Source organism: Manihot esculenta, chromosome 9, assembly GCF_001659605.2.
Source record: "Manihot esculenta cultivar AM560-2 chromosome 9, M.esculenta_v8, whole genome shotgun sequence".
Taxonomy (NCBI): domain Eukaryota; kingdom Viridiplantae; phylum Streptophyta; class Magnoliopsida; order Malpighiales; family Euphorbiaceae; genus Manihot; species Manihot esculenta.
In genome coordinates, this window is record NC_035169.2 from 35,692,616 (window position 1) to 35,719,772 (window position 27,157).

At 34.4% G+C, this 27,157-nt stretch overlaps 2 protein-coding genes and 1 non-coding gene across 6 annotated transcripts; 1 reads left to right on the forward strand and 2 right to left on the reverse strand.

Annotated features, from left to right (window-relative positions):
- Positions 1–107: 107 nt before the first annotated feature.
- LOC110623337 (protein DMP10) lies at positions 108–674 on the forward strand. Its single transcript, XM_021768251.1, has one exon. The coding sequence runs from the start codon at positions 108–110 to the stop codon at positions 672–674; it is 567 nt and encodes a 188-aa protein (XP_021623943.1).
- A 953-nt stretch (positions 675–1,627) lies between these two features.
- TRNAS-UGA lies at positions 1,628–1,709 on the reverse strand. The gene has a single exon. It is a non-coding gene; the product is annotated as a tRNA-Ser (tRNA).
- Positions 1,710–2,635: 926 nt separating this feature from the next.
- Positions 2,636–26,778, reverse strand: LOC110622071 (piezo-type mechanosensitive ion channel homolog). 4 transcript variants are annotated; one of them, XM_021766438.2, is made up of 21 exons: positions 26,219–26,778; positions 25,119–25,199; positions 23,632–23,791; positions 23,364–23,521; positions 22,693–22,849; positions 22,398–22,584; positions 21,333–21,448; positions 21,076–21,160; positions 20,220–20,435; positions 19,961–20,138; positions 18,877–19,005; positions 18,197–18,370; positions 17,755–17,988; positions 15,948–17,489; positions 12,422–14,889; positions 11,543–11,938; positions 6,052–6,210; positions 4,621–5,124; positions 4,392–4,527; positions 4,132–4,276; positions 2,636–3,179 (listed from the first exon to the last, which is right to left on the reverse strand). In XM_021766438.2, exons 1-21 carry the CDS (start codon positions 26,364–26,366, stop codon positions 3,053–3,055), a joined length of 7,500 nt encoding a protein of 2,499 aa, XP_021622130.1. In that variant the 5' UTR covers positions 26,367–26,778; the 3' UTR covers positions 2,636–3,052. The 4 variants fall into 4 exon arrangements, with proteins under 4 accessions (XP_021622130.1, XP_043816206.1, XP_021622133.1 ...); XM_043960271.1 differs by having other exon boundaries at positions 12,422–14,268; positions 26,219–26,777; XM_021766439.2 differs by having other exon boundaries at positions 3,056–3,188.
- Positions 26,779–27,157: the final 379 nt, after the last annotated feature.

Here is a 27,157-nt window from a genome sequence, read left to right on the forward strand (position 1 = left end):
TTACATCTATCCCTGCGCAGTTCTTGTATTAGCTACCTTTACTTCCCTGTAAAACACAACCAACTTATCACAAATTTAATCAACTCCCATCCAATTCCACTTTTAAAATGTCAAAAGCTGGCACTAAGACTGCAGCAACTGCAGCAGCCAATCTTGCAAACCTTCTGCCAACAGGAACAGTGCTTATATTTCAAGCCCTTGTACCTTCTTTCTCAAATAATGGCGACTGTGTTGTAGCCAACAAATATCTTACCTTACCTCTGATTGCTTGCTGTTCTCTAGTTTGCTTCTTCTCCTCCTTCACTGATAGTTTCATTGGCCATCATGACAGCAAGCTTTATTATGGTATTGCCACCTTTGAAGGAATATATTTATTCAATGATTGTGATTGTAACGATGGGAATGGAGAGGAAGAACTTGATCATAACCAGAGGGCTAAGTACAGAATCACTGTGATAGATTTTGTGCATGCCTTTGCATCGTTAACTGTGTTCTTGGTTTTTGCTCTCTGTAGCTCTTATGTGCAAGATTGTTTCTTTCCTAAAGCGGGAGCTAATGAGAAACAACTGATCATAAATTTGCCATTAGGAGTTGGGATTTTGAGCAGCTTTTTGTTCATGATATTTCCCACTAAACGTAGAGGAATTGGCTATGGAGACATCCGATGCTTTTAGTTATAGAAAACAATTTTTTGTTTTCTATCTCTAATTTTAATTTTCTTTATTTTGTTATCCATTGGAAATTGTAAAAACATGTCCATTTCATATAATATTATATTTATTTTTAATTGATTTAAAAAATATATTTATTTTTTTATAATACTCACCTTAATTCCACAAATCAATATATTTTTTTAAGTAGTCTAATATGAATTTTATTCATTTTTATAATTTTTATTCATTTTATTTTTAAATACATATTAAAAAAATAATTTTTTTATTAATTTTTTAATTATTTTAAAATCGTCAAGAGATTTTATAAAAATAAGATGATGACGAACAACCTTGTTGATATTTTTCCTCCTTTTGTTTAACTGGTGGCCTTGGGCTGCCACTGCATGTGATTGTCTGACGAACTCCTTATATTCTTGAATATGCTTCTCTTGTCAAGTCTTGTTCATCGGCATCGTCGTCGTCATCGATGACCTCTTTTCGAGGTGGATATTGTAGTATAGAAGAGTTATGGTGTAGATCTTTCCTTACGTTCTGCACAGTGGTGATTTGATTGAATGATGAAGTTAGCCAACCTGGGGTTGTTGGTTCTTGGTTGATGCTTGGTCAATGGATGGGGGACTTTGAAATGTACACAAAATGGCAACTAGTAAATTATTGCAATCATGGTGTCCACAAATTTAGTTGTGATAAATGACATGATATCCCATTCACAGGATCAGCCTGCCCTGCAGACATCATATCGCCACGACTCGGGCATTAAAGAAAATAAAAGAAAAAGCAATGGACCTAACTGCTCAACGACAATTAATAATGGATGTGAAATGATAGGAGTGGAAAATATCATTTCTTTTTTTTTTTTTATTTAACAATATCAATATTTATAGAATTAGTTAATTAATTTTTGGACCTAATTGCAATTTACCTTGATTTAACATTAAAAAGGAAAAAAGATTCGTCGACAGCAGGGTTCGAACCTGCGCGGGCGAAGCCCAACAGATTTCAAGTCTGTCTCCTTAACCACTCGGACATATCGACTCTTGTTCATTCTCCCACAATGATTGATTATGAATACAAAAAGCGAAATAGATTGTTTGAAATTATTGATGATCACACTGTAAATGGGAGTGAAAGTTTAGAGTAGGCTACCACTATTAAAAATCAGGTTTAAGGCAATGATTGTAAATTATTATTTTATGTATTTTGAATTATTATTTTATATAATATAATTACAGTTTAAGAATCGTTATGTCTCGCTGCTAAATATGAAACAGTAGTTTAATTATATTTTTGTAGTGAATGCAAAGTAACGATAAAAATTATAATTTTATTGAATATAAGATAATTTTTTTATTAAAGTATGTTATTATATATAATAAAAAATAAATAAATTTATTTTATAATAATTTTAAACTGTTGCGAAATCGTTATTATAGTAGTATTAATAAAATAATTTTATAACCACCGAAAAACAACGTTGTCTATGGTAGTGTAGCTAGGTTCTATGAGGAGTCATCAATGGAATTTGAGGACCTCAACACGATATATCCATGGCCATGGGCCAAAGTGAATTCCGAGGAAACAGAGGACTTGCTAGCCAGAGAGAGAGAGAGGCTGCACTACGTAGTCCATTCATGATTCGAGTGAATAGTAGATTTTGGGTTTAGTCGCATAGATACTAGACATTACTATGACGAAAATCAAGCGTTTCTTCAGCATGAAGCCTACAGATTGTATAAGGTTGTCTGCTAGATAACCCAATGATTATGAAGAAATACAAACATGAAGAATACCCCAAGAACAAATTCTACAGTTGTACAAGGTTGTCTGCAAGACCTCCATAGTAATAATAGTAAGAAAAAAGGAGGAAAAGAAAAAAGTAAGAACATGAAGAATACTTTAATCCACATTCCGAGTTTTTGCAATAACAAGTACATTCATTCAACAGGCGCATGAGACAGTTCTAAAAGTAGAACTAGTTATGTCAGAAAGATGGAAGCAAAAATCTATACAATTTGCCAAGAATATGGAAGTTTACATTTTGCATTTTCAAGTGCACTACTACACAGACTGCAGAAGCTCTTTTCAATATTAGTAAAGCTTCCAATTTTCCCTTGCCTATAACATTTTTGTGCTCATTAACCTGTAGCTTTGATCATGGGAAATATTCCAAGGAGAGAAAAAAAATACAAATAATATCGAGCTCCTTTTACCCAATTGAAAGAAAAAATGTATATTGCTGCCAGATTAATCCTCAAAATTCCCCATCAAACAAATAGTGAGCTTTTCTAGTCGTAATCAAGTCAGGCCTAGATTTCGCATGTATGCTTGGAATGATCACAAACGACAAGAGATCACACATTGCAGAAGACTTAGTCAGGCTAGGTGCATTCGAGCAGCATCTGTGGAGATCGATAAATCTTCACCAGTGTCCAATAAAGGACCTCTTCAACTTCAAGCTCACCCTCTGCTCTTGCAGCATAAATATCCTCACAGATTGCCAACAACCTGCGTCAACTAAGCAATCACATCTAATATGATCTTGTGATAAGCATTTAGGACTCAGGACAAGCATATATATATATATCTATATCTTATATTTGTTTTTGTCCTTGGATTTCATTCACAACTGCACTTTGTTCAGGCGCTAGAGTACAAGTATGTTTTCTCTCCTTGTTTCCTTTTTCCATTAATAATTATCAAGTCCAATGCTGCCCAAGAATCTCAAGATAAAAATCTAAAGATCTGTAGTAATAGAAGCAAGAAAAGATTTATAAAATTACACGGAAGCCAGAAAGGACCTTGGCTTAATCCAAACTATTAATGGCATGAAAAATGTCACTCGTAAGACCATTGAAATTTAACTGGCAACCAAGCATTTAGTAATCTACCTTTTGTTTTTCAGTTCATCACCACTGAATGCAGATATATGGCACATAAAAAATTGGTCGATGAGCAAAAAATTATTTCTACCCAAAAGAAAAAGTAAAAGGCGAATGAGGAAGAAGAGAGGATAAAATAAAAGGTGCATTAAGCAAAACAAGTTGCATTACCAATGCCTTGAAGCATTCGTCATTGTTCAGCTGTGAACTTTAAGTTTGTTTCCGTTAATTTTCAGAACCAATGACAATACTCAAAATTTGAGATGGAGCAATTCACACTCAATTCAAGTATTAACTATGAAGCTATGGAGTAAAATATTTTAGAAGACGATGCAAAGCAGATCTACAAAGGCAATTACACCAAAATAACGAACTTATGGGCATGCATAAGTAACAAGGGAGCAACATAGAGTAAGATCTTTGGAGGCTTAAATTCCAATTTGCAAATTACAACGTCATAAACATAATAATCTGTAGGAATAAGACATCAAAAGCTCATATTTATTGATGAGTATGAAAATTAATAAAATTTATAAACTGCAAAATGGATATCCACATGCAAAACAGAGCTTGCATACCTGTCGCAAGAAGGAAGATTCTCGAATGGTATTCTCATTCTTAGATCAGAACATTGTAGTCTGATAAAACGCCCAACTGCAAGCACAAAGGTAATGTACAGACCCCAGATACTGAACTTGCTCAGTGTTTCACCTAGAATGCCCTCTGAAAGAAAATAGCACATCAGGTCAAATGACTAGAACATCTGTAGAACTTTCACCAGCATACATGTATAAATGCACATAAAAGCTACAGCGATCAAAGTTTTGCAACTATTTACGTGGTGTTTCCTCAGACACAATTATAGCTGTAGGACCTGCAAAGTCACCACACCCAGATGACACATTAATATCGTGAAAAGACCACCACTTTGGATTTCCACTATTGAGAACAAGATCCCCACTAACCAGATCTACCTGCATAAACATAATGTCAAACTTAGCTCAGAAGCCAGTATTCACAAATATGAAGGTAAGAAAGGAAAGCATAGGAGGACAAAACCCACATACCAACTCTTCCAATAATCGCACTTCACCAGATCCAGTGACCCGGAAGTATCTTGGATAAACATTATATATCCTGAAGCTATTGGTACTACCATTTAGCACTGCCATTACTTCTAAATATGTTGGAAGATCCTCATCTTGAACAATCAATTCATATCTCACAACTTCCTTTCCTTTGGGGCGATCCCTGGTTAACTGCCAAGAAAAGATGATGTCCATGCTCCATCTGAGAGAATTTGTATATCCAGCTAGGACTACAGGAGGAACAAGGAACAAGGTGCTAGCGTCAGCTTGGCAGCATATTAATTGAATGTCTTTCTCATCATATGCACTTAGATAACCTCCAGGATCCATATCATTATGTGAACTAATTTCATCCCACGAGATCTTTTCACACAACGTTGTCTCAAATAATGTAAGTCGTCCACTGCTTGTCCTTATATCAATCCGGATGCTCGCTTCCTTAATAGGGTTGGCAATGTTTGTGGGATTACCACTGCTATACATCTGTGCAGCAAAATATGAACATGAATGCAATATTCACATTCTTCAAAATGAGTCAGGACCAAAATTCTGGAGTTCCTGATATCTGCATTGCCATCTTACAATATAAAATATAAACTACTAAGGCTTCTGAGAAGCCAAGGGAATGCCAGGACCCTTTAGAAGTTTATCTTTAGTTTTAAACAAAGTGCAGAGTTGCTTAAATCAGAGTGTTAGTGAACTTAAAAATTTGTTGCTCATGTTTCATTCATTTTTGCTGAAAAATGGGACTCGATCCAAAATTTAGATATTGATTCAGTTCCCTGCTAGCAGTATACTGATCTGTATCAGTAGAGAACCACTAATCCCAGATCCTCTATTCAGGATCTTGAGTTCTTTCTCTTGATTTCTGCTCCAATGAAGGATCTTTTAATCTTTCTTGGAGGTAGGCTGTTCAAAATGCTAATCTTTACTAGTTTCTCAATTTTAGGACGAAAACAACCAAGTTTTTGCAACCCAAAAATTTGTGTTCATACATTTATTGGTTTGTCTCATTTGAGTAAAACGTCAATACATGAATATCATTTTGGATTAGCAGCATAATGCCTTCAAAACAAACTAACTCAACCATATACAGAACACCCATAAAAGACACACCTGTTTGGAAGTATCAATTTTATGTCTGGTTTTCTTTTTTCAGTTGTATCCATTTTTCATTTCATTTTCATGTATAAATTCAGTGCAAGTCATTAAGCATAGCCAGGTAGCAAATCATGATGCCTATCAATTCAGTGCATGATTTAGAGTGTTACCATTGTGATTATTTGTTTCACAGTATTGCCTAACAAATTACAAGACTCATTATGCTTAGGTTTCCATCACACACATTTTGAGAATATTAAAATTGGCTATAAAGGCTTTAGAAAACTAAAACACAGTTTAAATCCTTACCAGCATAGGAGTCCATATAACACACATCAATACGAAGAATAAACATATCCCATTGCAGAATTTAGTCATTTTGGATTGCTTTTCTCCTTGTTGGTGTTTTGATCTATTCAGGTCCACATCACATTTGACAAGAAATAAGTTGGCATGAATGTCTTCCAACTGAAAAGAGAGCTTATATCAGATCCAGAAATGAACATGTGGCTCATATACTCAACCACTAGTTTGGTTAAGTAAAATGTTGACTTATTTGCTGATTTCTAGTGATATGATTTGATTACGAATTCTAAACATAAATTATAATCCTTAATTATCTCTATAATTATTTTGGTTATTGGCTTCTTGTTTAATTGTAATTCTTTGTGTATAAATAGTAATGTAAATCACTTGTAAAGATTAAGAATGAAATATAATAATTCTCTAAAATTTTTATGGTATCACAGTTTTTTCTAGAATTTACATTTAATTTTTTCTCTTTAGAGTTTCTAAAATCTTAGATCTACCTTTTTTGTACTATTCTATCTAGGAGCTTTTTTTCATCTCATCAGATCGTCATCGGCCAACCATCCAACTCCAACATCGGAAAGCCATGTGTGTGAGGCTCACGCGCCCTTCCTTCCCGGCACTTGAGACTCTGTTTGATGCTGCTATGCTGTCCAATCCAATCCGGCGCTATTTTCAACCTCTTTCCGACCATCTGGTGCTGCTACCGGATCTCTTGGTGATTTGGTTGGGCTCTCTTATATGTACAACCTTGGGTACCTCCTATTTTTTCACGGTTAATTTTTTTTATCACGACAGAAAGTAAAAAGGTCTCGGTTTCTAACTCTGATAATCCTTCCTTGCAAATTAGTCCCGTAAAACTTAATGGAACTAATTATCTTACTTAGCCAAGGTCTTGTTTATTGTTTATCAAGACCAGAGGACTGCAAGGTAATGTCATTGGTAATAAGAAGCAACCGAATAAGAGTAATCTAGATTTTTTTCAAAGGAACTCGGATAATTGTCTTATTACAATATGGTTACTTAACTCTCTGCAACCTCATATCTCTAAGTCCTATTTGTTACTTGATAGAGCTATAAAGATATGGAAGGTTTTATTCTTAACTTATTCCAAGATTGAGAATGATGTCCGAATTTATGATATTTGAAATAAGATCCATGGTACTAAGCAAGGAGAAATTACTATCTCTTAATTTTATTCTGAGCTATGTGGTTTATGGAAGGAGCTTGATTACTATCAGGACTTCCAGGTAGACTATATTGGAGATGCAATCAAATTTCGGAAAATGAATAAAAAGGATCTGGTCTATGATTTTCTGGAAGGATTGAATAACGAATATGATCCAATTCGGATCCAAATGTTAGGAAAAAAAACCCTTTTCCTTCACTAGAAGAGGCCCATGTCCATGTTCAACAAGAGAAAACTAGCCGACATGCTATACTTTATATTGCACCAGTTGAAAAGACTAGGTTGGCTACTAGTTTGAGCACACCGCAACCTCCTAATTTTGATAAAGATCACCTGCATTGCAACTATTATAGAAAACCGAGGCATACTAAGAAAACTTGCTAGAAGTTACATGGCCATTCTACTAGAGGCCGTGAGGGAAAACGAGGTAGCTTTAGAGCTCAAGCTAATTTAGCAGAAACTGTGAAGGAGCCCTTTAAGGAGACAACAGCTGCTGAGTTCCTTTCTCCTAATAAAATTCGAAGTCTCAAGCGCCTCCTACCTCATATTGACACATCTTCCTCTTCTGGTGCCACATGTAAAGTCAGGTAATGCTTCCTCTCTTAATATTGTTCCATGAATTATTGATTCTGATACGAATAGATACATGACAGGATCTTCTAAAGATTTTCTAAATTATTTTCCTTTTCTAATAAAAAACATTGTCAAAATTATTAATGGCTCTTTTACTCGCATATCCAGAATAGATTTTGTTACTTATACACCCAATATTAAATTATCATCTGTTCTTTATGTTCTTTATTTTCCTGTGAATTTTTTATCTGTCAGTGCTACCACCAATGCTCTTAACTGTAAAATTGAATTCTTCTCTGATCACTATGTTATTCAAGATCTTCTCACAGGAAAAAGGATTGGCAATAGTAGACTGTATGAGGGCTTATACATGTTGGAAAGTGATCTAGATTCTTTGATATTTCAAGCCTGTTTTGGAGAAAATAAAGATATCAATCAGGAAATACAGTGGCACAGGCGGTTAGGGAATCCATCATTTTTTGTCTTAGAAAAACTTTATTCTAGTTTGTTTGCTAGAACTCAGTTTGGTTCTTTATTTGTTATACTTGTAAGTACGCTAAGCACACTAGAACCTCCTATCGTTTTGTGACTATTTATTCTGATGTTTGAGGTCTACTCAAACTGTACTAGTGCACAAAATGATGTCTTTTCTTGATTGTTGATTGTTGCACTCGAATGACTTGGGTATATTTGATTAAAGCTAAAAGTGATGTCTTTTCTTGTTTTCAATTCTTTCGCAAGATGATTTATACTCAATGTGATATTAAGGCGAAAATTTTGAGAACTGACAATAGAATGGAAGAGAATATATGGATGATAGATTTTCTACTTATTTGGAGTCCAATGGGATAGAATACCAGACAAGTTGTCCTCATACTAGTGCAAAAAATGGCATTGCTGAAAGGAAAAATAGAAATCTATTAGAGGTAGCCCAATCTCTCATGTTCACCATGAACCTACTCAAAGCATATTGGGGAGATACAGTCCTTGTATCTACCTATCTTATCAATCGAATGCCTCTCAAGGCCCTTAACTTTATGAGTCCTTTAGAAGTTCTCCAAAGAAGGAATTTATAAATTGTTCCACCAAAAGTATTTGAGTTGTTTGCTATGTCCATAATAGGACAGCGGGAAAGTTGGACCCCAAGGCTCTTAAATGTGTGTTTGTTGAGTATTATCCGACACAGAAAGGATACAGGTGTTATCACCCTCCATCTAGGAAATACTTTATCAGTATAGATGTTACCTTCAGAGAAACTGAATCCTACTTCAGCACAAGCCACTTACCTCTTTAAGGGAGAATAATGAGCAAGAAGAGGTGATCCCAAATTCTATGATTCTGAATGATATGGTTCAAAGGGAGAGTTCTAGTAGACAGGGGGAGACGTCTAATCATGGGGACAGAATTGAACGATTAGATAAGCCAGATTTGAGGAGGTATTTGAGGAGAGACAAGGCAAAAGAAGCTATTATGCAATAGAAGCTATTATGCAACCGACTTAAAGTCAAGAATATTTTTCTTGTGAGTTACCCACAACTCTTGAGTGCTTTAATTATTTAGATAAACTTATTGCACAAAGAAAAAGTATCAAATCTTGTACCAAACACCCTATTTCTAACTTTGTTTCTTATGAATAATTGTCTCCTTCCTATAGAGTCTTTGTCTTGTCTATCCCTCTGTCTATTCCATAGGATTGGAAGAAAGCTCTCGTAGATCTTAAATGGAAGGGAGCAATGATTGAAAAGATAAAAGTACTGGCAAAATATAAGACAAGAGCTTGTTTCTCTCCCACTTGAGAAGAAACTTGTTGGCTGTAAGTGGGTATTCAGAGTGAAACACAAAGATGATAGCACAATTGAACAGTTTAAGGTCAAATTGGTTGCTAAAGGTTTCACCCAAACCTATAGAGTGGATTATCAATAGACATTTGCTCCAGTTGCAAAAATGAACTCAATCTTGTTATCTTTTGCAGCCAACTTGGATTAAGACTTACAACAGTTTGATGTGAAAAATGCATTGCTCCATGGAGATTTAGAGAAAGAGGTGTTCATGGAGATTCCTCCTAGGTTTGCTGATGAAAAGACACAAGGAAAGGTGTGCAAATTAAAAATGGCTTTATACGAGCTAAAACAATCTCTCAGAACTTGGTTTGACAGGTTTAACAGAGTTATGATGTCCTTAGAGCGTGTTTAGTTACAAAAAATAGGAAAAACTTTTTCTTATTTTTCAAAAAATTTAAAAAAGTGTTTATTTTAACTTTTTTTACTTTAATTGGAAAACAAAAAACAAATTTTCCATTTTCTAAATTTTATAAAGGAAATAAAAAACATTGAAACTGAAATCGATGATGAAAAGAAGAAGAAAGCAGAAATTTTGAGGGAAAATACTTGAATATTCCCCTCAAGCCAATTGGAGTATATATACTACTTATAAGAGTACATACTAGATAAGAAAATAAATTAATTTCTTGATTATAGCTTAATCATATCCCAATCATATCACAAAATCATATCCCTAATTATCACTACAAATCTAAACTATTTACAGAAAGAATCTCAACAGAAACGATTGTTTTTCATATTTTCTTCATTATATTGGAAATTTGAAAAACATGATTTTCCAAAGTGAAAAACATGAACTTCGTGTATGAATAGATTTTACACAAACAAAACACAATTTTTAATAATTATATTTATATAAGTATGCATAAATATTTTTTTATTTTAAATTAATATAAAATGCATGAATTTTTCTCCTTATTTTAAATTAATATAAAAATTAAGGTGGGAAGTATTATAAACAAAAATATTTTCTACAAAAAATAATGATTAATTTAAACATATTTTCTAGTTTTTCCCATTGAAAATAATTTTCAATGTTACATGAAATGAACATGTTTTTCCAATTTTCCATAGAGAACAAAACAAAAAAAATGAAAACAAAATAGTAGATAGAAAACAGAAAATTATTTTTTGTAATTAAGCACGCCCATAAGTTGTTCAACTTAAGGAACAAGCCAACAATTCAATTCAAACGCCCCCCCACGTGATAGACCCAAAAGCATGTGCAACATAGAACAAGAATGCAACAAGAAGTCCAAACAAGATTAAAAACCTGAAACGTGGGACTGAAAGATATTTTCACCAAATAAGGAGGTTCCAAGACTGATGGCCCTAGAGCCAAATCCAGAACCTAGCGAAACAAAGCTCTATTGCCACATTTGCTTAATGATGGCCCCAGTTCCTAGGATGCGGGCCAACAATGAATATAAATTTCCAAGTCTATTAACAATGCCTATTTGATGCCATCCATTTGGTTGCCTTTGCATTATACAGTATACAGGAATAGGTCAAACAAAAGAAAAAAAGCATCCTTTTGGAAATCCCTATCAAAAAAATGGTAATCTAAGGAAGTCCCAACGATTGTCTAAGAGCTTAAGGGAGACAAGCACATATACTATTCTCTATGAAGCATTCACGTGAAAATGGAAAAAAGATTATGATAGAAACTGCAATAACTACACAAGTGCATTCTATGAATCATTGAAAATGATATAGTTAAAAGTATTGATAAATGCTAAAAGTTAAAACATGTATGGAGATCAATATCAGATGCTTTAATATATATATCTGGAACTGCATGCCAGAGCATGTCTGAAGCACATTGAGTGATTTCAATATAATGAAAATGAAAATAATGATGATTATATTTCAACAACAATGGACATACCTTCAGCCAGTCATACATAGTCAAAGATGTAGTTGTGCAAGACCAATCTAGGACACATCGCAATTCATAAAGGAATGGAAGAGCGCGATAAAGCCGGAACCCAAAATAGTTAACTTGTGAAATGCTACTTGTCAAGAACTGCCTATATAAAGTACTCTTGTGAGGAATCCCAAATCTTATTTGTATGGCTTGCAGAGATAGAGAAATTGCCTTTGTGAAATAGATAGCACAAAGTGCAAATCTTGCTGCATGTCTATTTCGCAGCTCAATGTTCCAAGCATACTTTGTGACTGAGCATGTGAAGAGAACAAAATTGAAAAGATAGAATATAACTTTTCCAGTGGCAAATGAACAAAGGTATATGATACGGTCAAGCACTATCAAGAAAAAGATACCCTGCAAGAAGAAACCATTTTGTATGATTCAGAAAAGCAGCATGGATCTAGGAAGGCAAACAGACAAAAAGACAGAAATTGACACCACTAAATATGTTCAGGTTATGGGATTTCTTTTAAAATTCAGTTTGAGTATGAACTAAAACATTTGGAACTAGTTAAATACATGTTTGGAGACCTTTTACAGATCCCACTTCAAAGCCATTCAGATTTCGGAGTGAACTCCTTAAATGCATATATGGGTATTCAATGGAACAAACCAAATGAGTTGAATGTGGTTTAGAAAAAATCTCAGTTTTTCTTTAACTTATTTGATAAAATATAATATCAGATTGATGCCATTGATTGGTTATATTCCACTGGTTGTCCGACTAGCATATAAAGGAGAAATTTGGAAAAATAGACCCCAACCCACCAAAACAAAGTGAATTGCTAACTTATGACTTTACACCAATAATAACAAGGAAAGAGGTTAAAAATTTACCATTAAGATAAATACAAACTCTTTAGGGAACTGATCTTCAAGCTGATAAACTTCAAGGAATTCACTGTTGTTCTTCATAACAGATTGGTAGAAAATGGCCACCAAGAAAAAAACAGCCAAATCAGCACAAAATGTGTATGCATAGAGATCAATATGTTTCTTTCCACCACCAATCACTGAGAGTATCGGATAAGGGAATCCTATTTCTTCAATGACGCCAGCACGTTGAGCTTCTAGAATCTCATATGCCACATCAGCTGCTGGAGTTAGTGACTGGTAAAAACCTGCTTGGCTACATTGTTTGAAAGAAGCAGCATACAATACTTCAAGCACAGCCAGAGCAACATTATCATTTTCATTTTCTAGACTTCTTTCAATGCTGTGAATACGAATCACACTGATTGAATGGAAATGGTTCGAGCTCATTTCCTGGCATCTTTTGTCGTGCATGATCTTCAGCAGCTTGTTTATTCCTGATTTAATTCCTTCTGGCTGAATTCCATCCTGAGGCCATAAATCCACTTTCATAGACAGTTGTACAAAATAAGGTGGAGTTTCTGCACCCTGTGTCAGAGATTTCCAGTACCTGTAGAGGCTTCTAACCAATTGTTTCATAAAATTTTTAGCAAAAAAAAGCAACCTTTCTATTCTCATTCTGCAATTCTTAACAGCCTGTTCTTGACACTTGTTTCTTCTCTTCCCAAAGCTTTCAGCTATAGCTGCCCATTCACTGTCTCTAGTTATGGAGGTTTGCAGAAGAGTAAATAAATACACCACAAAAAGGGGCAAGTTGCTTATTACAAAAGATGACATGATTTTATGTGCAGGAAATCCTAGTTCCTGAAGCAAACTCATCTTGAAGGTCAACCCACAATGCTGGATGATGATTTGATATATGTATTGAACCAATATAGCCATCTCTGTGTAAATCAGCATAATAACCCAGAACATGTTATTTGGACCAGTACTCACACAGAGTGCATACAGAAAGAGAATCGCAGGATAAACCATTGAAAACAAACTGAAATTCCACATGAATATTAGAACAAAGCAACAATAACAAACAATGTCATTATTAGATCGCATTTGTGCCCACATGTACCGGAGAATCATCCCAATTTGCAAGCATGCATCATCAGAGGTGGTTGACTCATCATCAGATTGCATGGAAAACGTCAACTCCACAGGTTCACACCCTATGTTCTTATTCTCTATCTCAAAGAATACCTCCTCATCAGAAGAATCACCAGTAAGATCTGGTTCTTCACGTTTTATATTCAAGTAACTCACTATATTGGAAACCGCCATATTACTAAGTGATTGCATTTGAGAAACTCCATCACTGAACAGATGTACGGCTGAGACTAGTGGCCTTGTCTTGGCTTGCAATGTTGCTCCATCTCTTTCATGTGAATCCAAAAACTCACCACTACCAGCTTTATCTGATAGCTCAGTGATCTCATTAAGAAATTCCATTGAATGCTTTCTAGAGTGAACTGCTAATGGACTAATTGAGTTTTCATTCCTCGGAGATTCATTCACCCCAAAAGAAAAAAATAAATCAGGGCTTAATTCAACATCTTGCTGCTTAAAATCATTTTCACCTTTGCCTGTGGTGCTATTCTCTACATCTAATCTTGGGGATGAGTTTCTCCACATATTGCCTTGACTTTGAGAAACATTAATACTCTGAAGCTGGATTTGGAGGTTAAGGATATCTGATTTCATCTTCTCCACTTGCAAATTACGCAAGCGCTTCTCCTCTTCAGATTTTTGTATCTGTTGCAATTGAGAAGTCTTCCAAGCAGCCCTCTTCTCCTCCTCTTGCACTATAGCACCAATCTGCTCTGCTTCAAGATATTCAGACACATAGTCAAACTCCGGTGCTGAAAACATATATGATTGCAATGCTACAAGCATAAATATGATAATTTCAACTAACGCTGATCTTGATGTAATTCGGAACCCATAATCATATTTATAAAATCCCACCACCTCACTTATGTAGTCTATCATTTGGCATTCCCCCTTGCAAAAATCCCCCACAAAAGGGGATTGATAAGCAAGAGACAGTACAATTACAGCAAAGTTGTACAACCGCAAGAACTTGAAAATTTCATTCTTCTTCTTTAGTATTTCGAGCCTCATCCGGACAAAAACAAGAGCAAAACCAAGGTATCCAAGGTGCAGAATGTCAAATTCAAGTGTTCCCGTAATTAAAATTAAAGCCAGAACAAGATCTAGTAAGTGGCAATAACTATAAAGCCTCAAGTAATCAAGCAATGTCCACAAGAACTTTCTTTCAAATAAGAGATCATTCAGTGATGCATTCTTATATCGAGACTTCAGTTTTTGATATTTATATGATGCTGAGATACTGGACAAGTGGTCAGCACGGTATTTGAAACATGATAGCATGAATACCACATAATAGCTTATAAGCATCCGCGGATCATCAACTATGATTCCTGCAGAAAAGTAACATGTCTCTGACATCAACATTTATAGAAGATATGGCACCAATGTTCTGAAAGCATATCTTAGGATTGAAGTAAGATAATTTCAATACTTTTGGCATTTAAGCATGTGAGCTTATAGCCCTTGGTTGATTTATAAAAAAAAAATTAAAAAAGAATTAAGACAATGCATGATTCAGATGCAAGTGCTAAGCTAAGTTTAAAAGAAACCGCCTGATAATGAGTTCATTTCTGCAAAGAAACAATTCCTTTAGTTGAATGCCACAGTGGGTAAAGGCTAAGCAAACTTTCGTTATGAAGAAAGAGAAGTATTCATCCTGTATCAGTTAGACAAAATAATCAAATTTTGCAGAAATTATATGCATTGCCGATTAGCCATGGCTAATATGCCACTCTAATTTGACCATAAGCATTAGGCAAATCCCAAAAGTATCCAGTTAAGTGGTTTTTACTGAAGAGAAAAAGTGACTGCAATTATTCTCTTAATGCTGTATAAGAAACTCAGCAACCATAGAACATTTGAATCTAGACATGACAAATATCTTTTGATTGAAATTTAACCTAAAATTACAAAACTTTTATTTAGAGTATCTCCATCCAAATTCTTAAATTTTCCATCAAAATGGCCAGTAAATTTGGCGCATGGCATGTGCCTTAAAGAATCCCCGTCCTTCATGTGCTAAATTCACAGTCAATTTTTTATTGCGAACTTTAATTAAGAAAAAAAGGCTGGACAAAGTTTTGAGTTAAATTCTTGTGAATTGAGAGGATGCCAGTGCAAATAATAAGAGAGATATCCATAATTCCAAAGCCAAGTAGTCTATAGTTAAAGGGGTATTCAAATGACTTTATATAGAGCTCTTTATCCTTCTGAACTTTCTTGGAGAACTAATAAAAGTGCTCCTATTACAATTTTATCCATGGAAGAAACATGTACTGGTTAGAAGTTGAATCCCAGAAGTCTGAATTTATAAATTATGTAGTGTAAACAGGGAAAAGCTGTTTTGTTTGTTAACCTACAATTCTAAAAATTTTATTGAAAGATATACCTAGCCAGCATTTTTTGCAGTAGTCAAAGTAAAGATGAGAGTTTCGCCAACAAGCATTACAAGGTATTTGTGTGTCACCAGCAGCATATTGCTTCCCAGATGTTTGATTCAACCAAATAGCCAAGTACTCGAGGATGATAACAGAACCAAACAAGAATACAAATATGGGCCACAATTTTCGCATTACATGCCGAGGTAAAAGAATGCAAGCAGCAAGTGACGCAACATAAAGCAAGGAGATGGAATTGAGCACAGCAAAACTGGCGAGAAGTAGTGCAACCATGTTAATCTCAAGTCCAAAGAGATTGAACACATTCTCTATCCAAAACTTCATGCATGCTTTAAGAGTAGTCATCTGCAGGTAAAGTCTTTCTTTTCTCAAGATATGAACTCGCTTTCGATTCCACTTGTGGCTTTCTTTGGAACTCCCACAGTTATTTAAGTACTTTCCCATGTTACTGCCTTCAAAGCCTCCTATGTCAGAGAAGATAGCATCAGGCCCCTGAGATAAAATATTTCTAAAAGATGGCCATGAATGACTTCTCCCTTCTTTTTGCTTTTCTAACAAATGGCGGGCACCTATAGGGTGTTTACTTTTGCTTGTGTGGTTTGGTATATCCCTAGGGGTTTCTTCTCGTGAGCTAAACAAATGTGGCTCCTCCCATGTCTTTCCATCTCCAAAATTGTAAGGGGTCCTTTCTAACCAATGGAAGACATTGTATCGAAGTATACATGAAACAATGACAAAAACTTTTCCTCTCAAGCCTGATTCTAGACCCAAGAAACCCGGCTTATAGAACTGCAATCCCAGGAAAAGTGAAAGAGAAAAGTTCTCTTGACCAGGGAACATTTCAGCATTGTCACCCCACAACTGGAAGAGATACTCAAACATCACAAGGAATCCTGAATAAACTAGAAACAGCTTTGATGGGATCTGTGAAGATTTTGGCAATGTTGAACAAACAGCCAAGCCAATAATGTATAGAAAACCAAATGCACTCACAGGGGACAGAGCTGCATAAAACAAGGCCAGATGTAGTATCTTCTCACTATGCAAGATTAGAAGACGTTTCACAAAAGAAAAAGAACGTTTTTCTGGTGCATTGTCTTGATCTGATAGGGGAAATGTATTGTGTCTCCTCTCATAGCTGTATAGTTGCATCACAATTAATACAGCAAGGGACTGCCAGACATTTTCCAGCATAGAAGCTTTTGACTTGTATCCAAAGGCACAAGACACGTCAACCATCCTTGACAACCACTTCTGAAAACTAAAACAGACACTGCATCCATAAATGAGAATAAACACTAGAACTGCATAAACTTTCAGTGGTAACCAAAGGCGTCTTTTTGTCCTCCCCAAAAGTTGTCTTCCATTCATCCATAACTGAAGAAAGAACAGGTAACCAAATGAAGTAAAATTTGGTTGTACTAGGTATACTGTAGGAAGAATTGTCAGAAAGGCAATATAGGTTCCATATGATCGATAAACTGAAAGAAACTTCTGCCCTGTTGCCCTCAGATATGACACTATCTTTTCCTCTGAAAATAAAACAGACATATAAAAAGTTAATTTGATAAACATAATAAGCTAGGAGTTACAAACTCATAAGTCATGACATAAACCAACTCTACCAGGGACATTGACATGTACAAATTGGCTTTAAGAAAAATGAGTTGCGCAAACTTGATGCAATGTTATAACATTGTATATGTCAGGGACATTGGTAAAAGCGTACGCTTAAAGATACAAACTGAAGAAAACGAAAAATATCTTAGAATACATTCAATCATTAATGAGTCATACCACGAGAGGAGTTATAGACATGGCTCTGTTTGGAAGGTGAAGTATAATTTGATAATAGAACTGATTTGATCAAACCAGCTCTCAAGATCCTAAAACCAATTGGATGACATGGAGTGTTCTGCAAAATTGCTGAAAATGAGGATAACATTTCAAATCCATGATTATGAACAGCACAGAAGCATGCAAGTGCTGCTATCCTCAAGAAATCCCCACAACTAGCTTGATTGAGAAAACCTATAGCAATAAAGGAAAGTAAAAGGATCATAACAGTATATCAAAGAGAAAGAATATGTATGTCTCCACGTGAAAAATGATAATAAAGCATATGCAACCACAAAAAAAAATGATAATAAAGCATACGCAACAACAAATAAGTTATGTAGTATATGCTCAATAATGGTAAACTGCCTAAGCAACAAAAAGGTTTTGTAAAAGTGCTTACCTAACTGTGACATGATAACTGCAGCAAATGAACCTTTTTGTTCCAAGGCCTGTGTGATTAGATTAAGCTGAAGAATGTACAACAGTGCAAAATGTGCCACACATAGGACAATCAATGATTGACGTATCTTCCAACTGATGGTGTGACTTAACAGATACAATAGAAAGAAAACCACTGATGCACAAAGCAGATATAAAGTTTTTATGAAAATGAGTAAGATATAAAATGCAAGAAAGCATTTAGAAGATTCATACTCCCTCCGTCCCATATTTTCTGTCCCCTTTGCTTTTTCACACATGCTAAGAAAGACCATTTTTTTTATTAACTTTCCCATTATATCCATCTTAAATACATTAAATTTTATTAAATACTTAGAGATATTTTGAATACTCATTTAGAAAAATAACAATTAATGAAAAGTTCTTTTGAGAATAAGATAAAATTAAGTAGGGTTATAATAGTCAAATTATATGTTACTATAATCTAAAAATGAAAAGTGCATAATAATTTTGGGACAATAAAAAAAAAGATGGAGAAAAATTATGAGATGGAGGGAGTAATAAATATTTACATAAATGTCATAATCATTCCAAAGTTCAATACATTTGAGAAAATATTTACCACTGCATAAATATGCAAATAAACAAATGTGACTTTGAAATAAAAGAGCTTCAACTTACTATATACAGCATGAATGATTCCAGGTTTCAATGCATTAAAAAATATCAACACCAGCGCTATAGCACGGGAGCTTTTACGCAATCCCCATGATATTGTAGCTATAATCAATACTTTAGTTTCTTCACTCTCTGAAATATAAAAGCAAGTGAAATTATGGCCAATAACAATAGCAACCTTCCAAGGAATAATTAAACTAAGAGCTATAAATATAAAAATAAAAATTAAACAGCCACTATAGGCATAATAGGAAAGGAGATAAATACTTGTAACAAGCATTACCAAAATGGTTAGTGCATCTAGAAAAGAAGTCACTACAAATGATCCACATGCTAAGATCTTGTTTAAGTTTTGAACTGTGTGTACCAGTGCTTAACCCACAGTAGAGTGCATGTAAATATTAGATATATGAGTCCAACTCCACGCAAATGATATTTGTTGTCAATGATCATTTGCAGTAATCCTTCATTGTTGAACTCTGTGTACTTCTTGTCTAACAATCTCTCTCATTAGAAACTGGTTTCAAATGTAATAGCCTATGTGAACAATGTCGCCATCAAAAATTTAAGGGGCCATGACATTGATGACCAAAATGCACAAATTCATTGTGGAATTTCCATTACACAAATTTACTAGTGCAAAATAATAATAAAAACAACAACAATAATAATTTTCAAACTTCTGAGCATATCAGAATGAAGAGAGAGTGTTTTTCCATTTACAAGGAATGACGAGAGAAATATACAGAACTTTATGCAAGAGCAGTGTTAGTGGATGCAAGCATCTTTGACAGGAAATGATGACTATATCTAGCTCCAATTGTTGTTCAAAGAACAAAAGGCATGAAATATTGGCCCTTTGTAACCTATGCGATTACAAAAGTACAAATCAGAAAAGCTAATTAGACAGCCATTTTCATAGAAAATGACTATTTGATGGCCATGCAGCAGCATCAAGAAGCCAACTGTTCTCAAGGAAAAAAAGAAGAAATAGCTTAGTTATCAGCAGGACAGAAAAGTATGCTAGAAAACAAAAATAAATCATGTGTGCATATAGTCCAATTGTTAGACTATTTGACTTCCTCACCTTCTACTCTGAAATCTTCGCTAGAAGATTGTCTATCCCGGTCAGATAAGTATAAGAAAATGGAGTTGTTCACAAGATTGCCTAATGCCACAAGGACACCAAGACAAAACTGTGCAAGTAGATAAACTCCTGGAATAGGGTAGTGCCATAAGCCAACATTTTCCCATATTTCCATATCCTACATTCCAAAAAGATCCTATAATGATTACATGATAATCATAAATGCTTGACTTTAAATCATAAACTGAAAGCAAAATACCTTCCATGTTTTCTTATTTAGGAATGTAAATGCCACACTGAAGATATAGGTGCTAGCAGCCCATAAGAGAATGAAGATGAGAAGCAAACTGCTCAAGTGATGCAAGTGGAACAATGAAGGTAACGCAATCATACTGTAGCCAACATACACAAGCAGTCCAAATGCAAAGATACTCGCAAAATGGAAACTCCAACATGACAAAGCAAGCAAGGAAATCTGCCATGGCAGTATCAAGCACAATTGAGATGATAAGAAACAAATGTGTTGAGGAAAATCAAAAAAAGGGCAAGGCTTACTGCATAAAACAACATAGCATAAACCAACTATAGAACACACAGTTTCTACCAAGTTGATGAGAAATTAGCTGTGAATTCCTTGTTTAATCTAAGCCTAGAATTATTCAGAAGCATTTATGGTGTGTTTTTAGTGCATATATGTGCTTACTGAAAAGTGAAAGCATTCTTTTATCCTTGGTCTAAAAATCAACAAATTCCCAAAATGTTTTTCAGAAAAAACATTTCCTATTGGAAATAGCTTAAAATAAAGTTTACCAATCATCTATAGTATACAGATATCCTCACTGTAATGTGATGAACAGCCCCTTCGTCATTCCAACAAAGAATCCAATTCTGAATGGGTGATAAAAATTACACTGTAAGTTGAATTGTTTGTCATTTTATGCTGTAAAATTTAAACTTCTCCATAGGTTTATGCAGTTTGAGTAAACAATAAAACAGAAAAACTAGTACATATATGGAATAGTTCAACTGTTCAAGTAAGTTATAAATTGATGATTAACAAGGAGCAGAAAATGACAAAAAATTGAGAGCATTGAGTAATAGTACAGTAAGCATACAGGAAGACCATAAGCAAAAAAGTTCACACTGAAAGTCCGAAAAACTGCTCCCCTCAACATAACATTTGCATGCCTTACACCAGATCTGCACAACAATAAAAATAAAATGATGCGATAAGAAAGAATTCAGCTAAAACACTACAAAAGCTCCTGATGTATTTAAATGGAGATAAATTCACAGTTGGGAAAAGCTATAATATTTAGTTAAAAGGAACTTAAAAATACGATCAAAATGAAATAGCACCACCATAAATTACCTTGATTCATGAATAAAAAATGAATGCTTTGGCAGTAGAAGTTGCTCAGTCAAACTGCTTTCTCTTGTGGAGATGATAAAATCCATCTCGGTAAGATCACATCTAATCCAAGATAACTGCAAAGGAAATAGGCAATGTAAATATATCAAATAATGAAAAGGAATATTGCCGTATGTAGAAAGAAAAAGGCACGGCCAGTTATCTGCTAAGCTGCACATCTGAACTTTATCATATGTCAAAGGAAAACAATTAGTGGCCTCCTTAGATTGTATAAATCATTCACATCTAGACATTCCTTTGTCAAGTCAAAGGTTCTCGTGTTCAAAAAAATAAGTCAAAGGTTCTCAGTCCAAATGCTTCAAGCTATTTTTATATGCAGGAAGAAGCCAGCAGCTAGGAGTCATGGTCAAGTGAATAAAGAAAAAAAAAAGCCAGCTTAATTTATTGATTGCATGTGAGGAATGTAATCGAAAGGAGCATCATTGTCAAACTGATGGAGCATAGTCATATGAAAACACATCTCCATTTTTATTTAAACAAAGCTACTAGCCTTGTACTAGTTCACTGCCCATTCCTTGTGCAAAGGAAGTAGAGTTACAGTCACAGGGAGAAAAGATGCATTTATAACTACAGTCCCAGGGAGCAGAGATGCATTATAAAATTTCAGAACAGGTATCTATTGTTGTATCTTAGATAGAAAGACAAAATGTCAGTCTTTAAGGCTGAAATTGATGATAATTCCTTTTTTTTGTTAAAAACAGATTGAATAAAACACTGCATAAAGGATGAAATGAAGAATTAGAATGGTCAACCAAAACTACTAACAGATTACAGATTTTATAGGACCAACTAACTGATGGGTCATTGACCCTTAAAAAAGTTATGCAGACATGGGTGTGGTGCAGTATTTACTACAGCAGATTCATAAAAAGCACAAAAAGTAGTTGAGGGACACACAAGAAAAAGGTAAAAAAAAGGGAATCAGGTACAATTCGTTCTTTCCTTGGTGTATATTTTCACTATTAAAGTCAGGTAGTAGATTTAAAGTAAATATGATTTGCTCACCATGATGTAGAAAAGTAGAAGAGAAAGGCAAGAACAGATTTCTGACCACTCTGATTTTGCAGATATTTTATAGAGACCAATGAAACCAGCAACAGACTGAATAACCCCAGGAAACTTGACAGGAAGCTGATATGCATACAACAGGATAATGTTGAACCCCGCATACAACAAAAGATAACTCCACCACCTTCAAACACATACGAGTTAGTGTATATCATTAAGTTATGTGATTGTAGAAGCAATGACGACTATTAGTTAGCCAAGAGAAAGTCTACAGGAAATACAAGTTACTTACTGAAAGAGAGCCAAGAAATTGCTTGTTGTAGACCAATTTATGAGTCCAACACTGCTACAAACAAAAAATGGTAAGGATAACCAAGATGGATGACTGCTGGCTGCTACCAACTGTACAACGGGCAACAATAAGCAGCATAAAACCTTGAGATGAGAACCTACCATGGAGCAATAATCAATTATGAACATTCCAAGGTTTAATTCATTAAAGAAAATACCAAAAACAACTGAACTCACCATTCAGTGAAAAGAATATAGTGAGAAATATGGAGGATAATTCATACAAAATACTAAGTTGAAGGGAAAGTAATTGTAAATGTTTCACCGATTCAAATGAAATGATTATGTATCCCAATGTAGTCCAGGTCAACATCTAGATTTTGGACAAGAAAGTTATTTTACAAAACTATGCTATAATACCTATTCAATATAGAATAAATAAATGAGAAATGTGTGGAAGTTTAAGCAGAAAGGAAGCCAGATAAACTGCTAAGCATATTTCATTAATTTAGTCACCAACCTGTTAAAACCAAATGCTCCAAGAACATTTCATATACCAGTTATTTCGTGAAAGAAACATAATGAATATTTGAATAGAAAGCTCTAGAAAATGAAGGAAGACTGCAAATATTTTAAAGAAATAGAAGTATGCCACAATATACAATGACAAACCTATATGTGTGACAGAAGAAAACAGATGCCTCAACCATGAATATTTCAATTGATCCAGATGAAATCTGCTCCCATAGATTCCGATTACAGCAATAAAAATTGTAGATACTTGAATGGCCATAAAGCAAAATACATATGGCAAACCCCAAGAATGAACGCTGCAAAACCAACACATTTCAACATGTAAAAAGTAACTCAGGAAACTTTTGCAAAGGAATATCAACAGAAGGGGAAACCAATGGTAACTGTTATCAACATCAAACATTACCTTAGGAAACCAACTAACTTCGCCCACTGAGCATCAGAAATACTCCATTGATCCCCCTTAACAGCCCATACAATGTGAAAAATAGCATGTGAAAGAACAGACAGAGAAGAGAAGACAAGCGTACACCAAGATAATAAAGATTGTCTTTGAGATCGAAAACCTATTAAGTACCAAAGATAAATTATGTTTTAGAATTATGATTAAAAAAATATGTAAATATCAACAACAGGAAGAGGAGAATATCAGATATGATGTCATATTTGTGAGAATATGGTTCGTAGGAACAAGTCCCACATTAGCAGAGTATTTGAAAATCAAAGGCATACAAGTGCTGGCAAACCAAACTAAAATGGCTTAAGCCATTTTGATAATGGAGACCCAATTTCAAGCCCAATCAACATGAAGACCTACTTGCTTGATGATCTACACTCATAGGCCCATATTTCTCAACAACGTTGATATGACTTTTACTGCATTAGTGCAGTCTTAGTTGTAAATTTTGTTCATTTACCAAATTATCAAATGCTTATAAAAAACAACATGAAAAGTAATAATCTAGTCATAAAATATTTTAGCCTTGGAGGAGCACTTTAAGGAGTACTGATCAGTTGCAAATTTTTGCATCCAGATGTTACATTCAATATTCCATCACAACTTTATCTATCTTACCTAACTTGTTTGCCTAAACAATAACATCTTGAAACAATAAACATAAATTACATACTAAAAGAACATATGCCTTTTTTTTTAATATATGCAGAATATGGCAGTTGCAGAAAATCAAATCAACATCAAGCTAAGTAACTTCATATATAATTCTATAAGTAGGAATTTAGAAATAATATGCATTATCTGAGGGGCAAACTGACAGTTTCTCAGAAAGATGAAGCAAGGTTTCAAGCAACATCAAGGCAACTTCATATGTAGGGGAGCAACTGAGGATGAACAGAAAGGATTTCAGGACCATTTCCTATTGACGTCTTTCATATTTTCTAGTCATTCACAGGAATCAAAATACAAGATGCCAGATATATCACTTCATAGACAAATGGAGTTAATCTTGAGGTCTCAAAAGGATGCATCAATTTTCTAAGTACTGAACTAGCTCCTACACAAATATGAAGGGTTCATGAGCGGACAGACCAAACGCCAAACCTTACCACTTCTTAAAATCTAGATATATACGTATTCTTGTCAATTAGTCAAGTCAAATCTAGTAATGTATAAGATTATTTCTTCAATTTTCTTTCAATGTAGCTTCAGGGTCAAAAATAGATGGCTTAGAAAAAACCAGATGTAACAAATTAGACATGTTTTTCTGCCTTCACATCTTGCAACAACCATTCTTCCAAACATAGTCAAATTGAAGTAAAGTATAATAAAAACTAGAAAAATATGAGTGACAAAACCTGTGTTAGGAAACACTATAGCAGAATGAGAGAAGGATGAGATATGATTCAGGAATAAAATATAACATCGGCATTTACCATTTTTTGGTGCAGCATACTGAGCAAAGAGAAAGGCTAACAAATCAACCAGAGACATCAAACTCCAATTGAGTGAAGCAGCTGGATGAAGAAAAGCACAAAAGGAGATAAGATTACTGCTGATGCAGTAATTCATAGTTGAAGAACTTATAGATGCACAACACTGTACAAAATATATGGAAACCCACAAAATAATATCATTAAGCATAAAGCCAAGATAATTCAACTAAACCTTGATCCCAACTAATTAAGGTCTGCCATATGGATCACTTTCAACCACTCTTCCACCAATGAAGTATAAAGCCAAATAGACAAATTGCCACTAGAATATCTGATTGTTTCCCACTATGTTTAAAGATATTATATATCAGCAATAACATTGAGATTATTTGGAAGCATACATTGTTGACCAACAACTGCATCAATGTGAAAATTTGAGCACATTAAAGTTACATGAAATGAGAAAGCGCAGAGCAGGTTATGTTGTCCAAATATTCCTGAAGATGTAGCCGTCAAATGAGTGGAATGGAGGTAATGAACTATAATGTATATTACAGACCAGAAAGTCATGCAAATTCATTACTTAAAAGTGGAAACTTTCAAGAAATTTCCCATAGCATCACTGGAAAGGAGCAGAACGTCACAAAGACATTCATCAAGAAGTACTAAACTTTTTTGTGTTAAGCAAGAAGTACTTCACTTGTGCTACCTGATAACTACATTGTAATGAAGCTATAAAGAGTACCTATAGGAGATAGCTATAAATCATACTAGAATCTCAAGCATATTATGCTGCAAAGTCCCAAAAGGATCACCTATCAATAAAACTTAAACGGGGAGAGATTGTTCATATTATCTGCTGCATTTTCACTCCCGTGCTTTAAAGAGGTATGCCTACGCATCTAGCACAAATACCATAATAGAAATCTAACTTAACACCACCATTGTTCATACCATCCCATTTAGTTTGCATAGTGGTAAGTGGAAACAGCTTTCTAAGCTTAATCGCTCATAAGAATCTTACTAATTGCATTTCAAAAGTATAAATATAAATGATCAATCCTCGTTAAACTTCACTCAGATAAAAAGACGGTTCAAACCTGTCAAAAGCAGTATAGGCAATGCAAATCCTTTGAGGAATCTCCCCATTACAAATTTCCTAACAACACGAAAAGCCACAGTAATTACACCATTTTGAAAAAACTCATCTATCTTATCGCATCCATTATCAAAACAACCAACACCCATTTGAGTGAAATCCAAGCTCAATCCATAATAGTTATTACAAACTCTCTCCCTTAACAGAATCGACAATGCTAAATGGTGACGTATACAGGAAATACACAATGAGTTAGCTCAATTACAACCACAGAACAATACCCATTTCCGAAAAAACAACAAAACATTGTCTTTATTGCAAGAATTTCGAAGAAATACGTAGCTTGATTTTATTCAGCATTGTTGGAGAGATTGAGTGATACAGATATGGAAAAGATGGAGATAATGTAAACGAGCAAAATAGGTTGAAAGTTCTCATTTTTGGCTTTGATTTGGAGCCAATATGATCATTGAACGGTTGTGTTTCCTAATAAGTGGCATCCAAGCTCATGTCCTGCAGATGCGAGGCAAAAAATTTTCGCTCTTTATAATGCAGACTCCATGGCTGGAACCCCACCAAATCCCAATTCCATAGTTAGTTTTCGGGTTCAGATTACGTGCGCACTTGCTTTTGTACGCTCACAACGTTTAGCCAATGAGGCCATACATCACAAGCTAATCTTGTAATCGGACGGCTATTAATTTTTTGTATATGTAAAATTATGCGCAGACTACCTTTACTATTTTATACCTTCTTTTTTCCCTATGGATTAAAAAATGCAGATAATAAATTATATATTATATTTTCTAACATACCCTCAACTCATATTACATTGTAAATAAATTATTATATAAATTAGAAAATTTTACTTTCTAATAAAAATATAATAATAATAATTTATTTTAAGTAAAAAGTACTTCTATATTGTTTTACCTTCAAT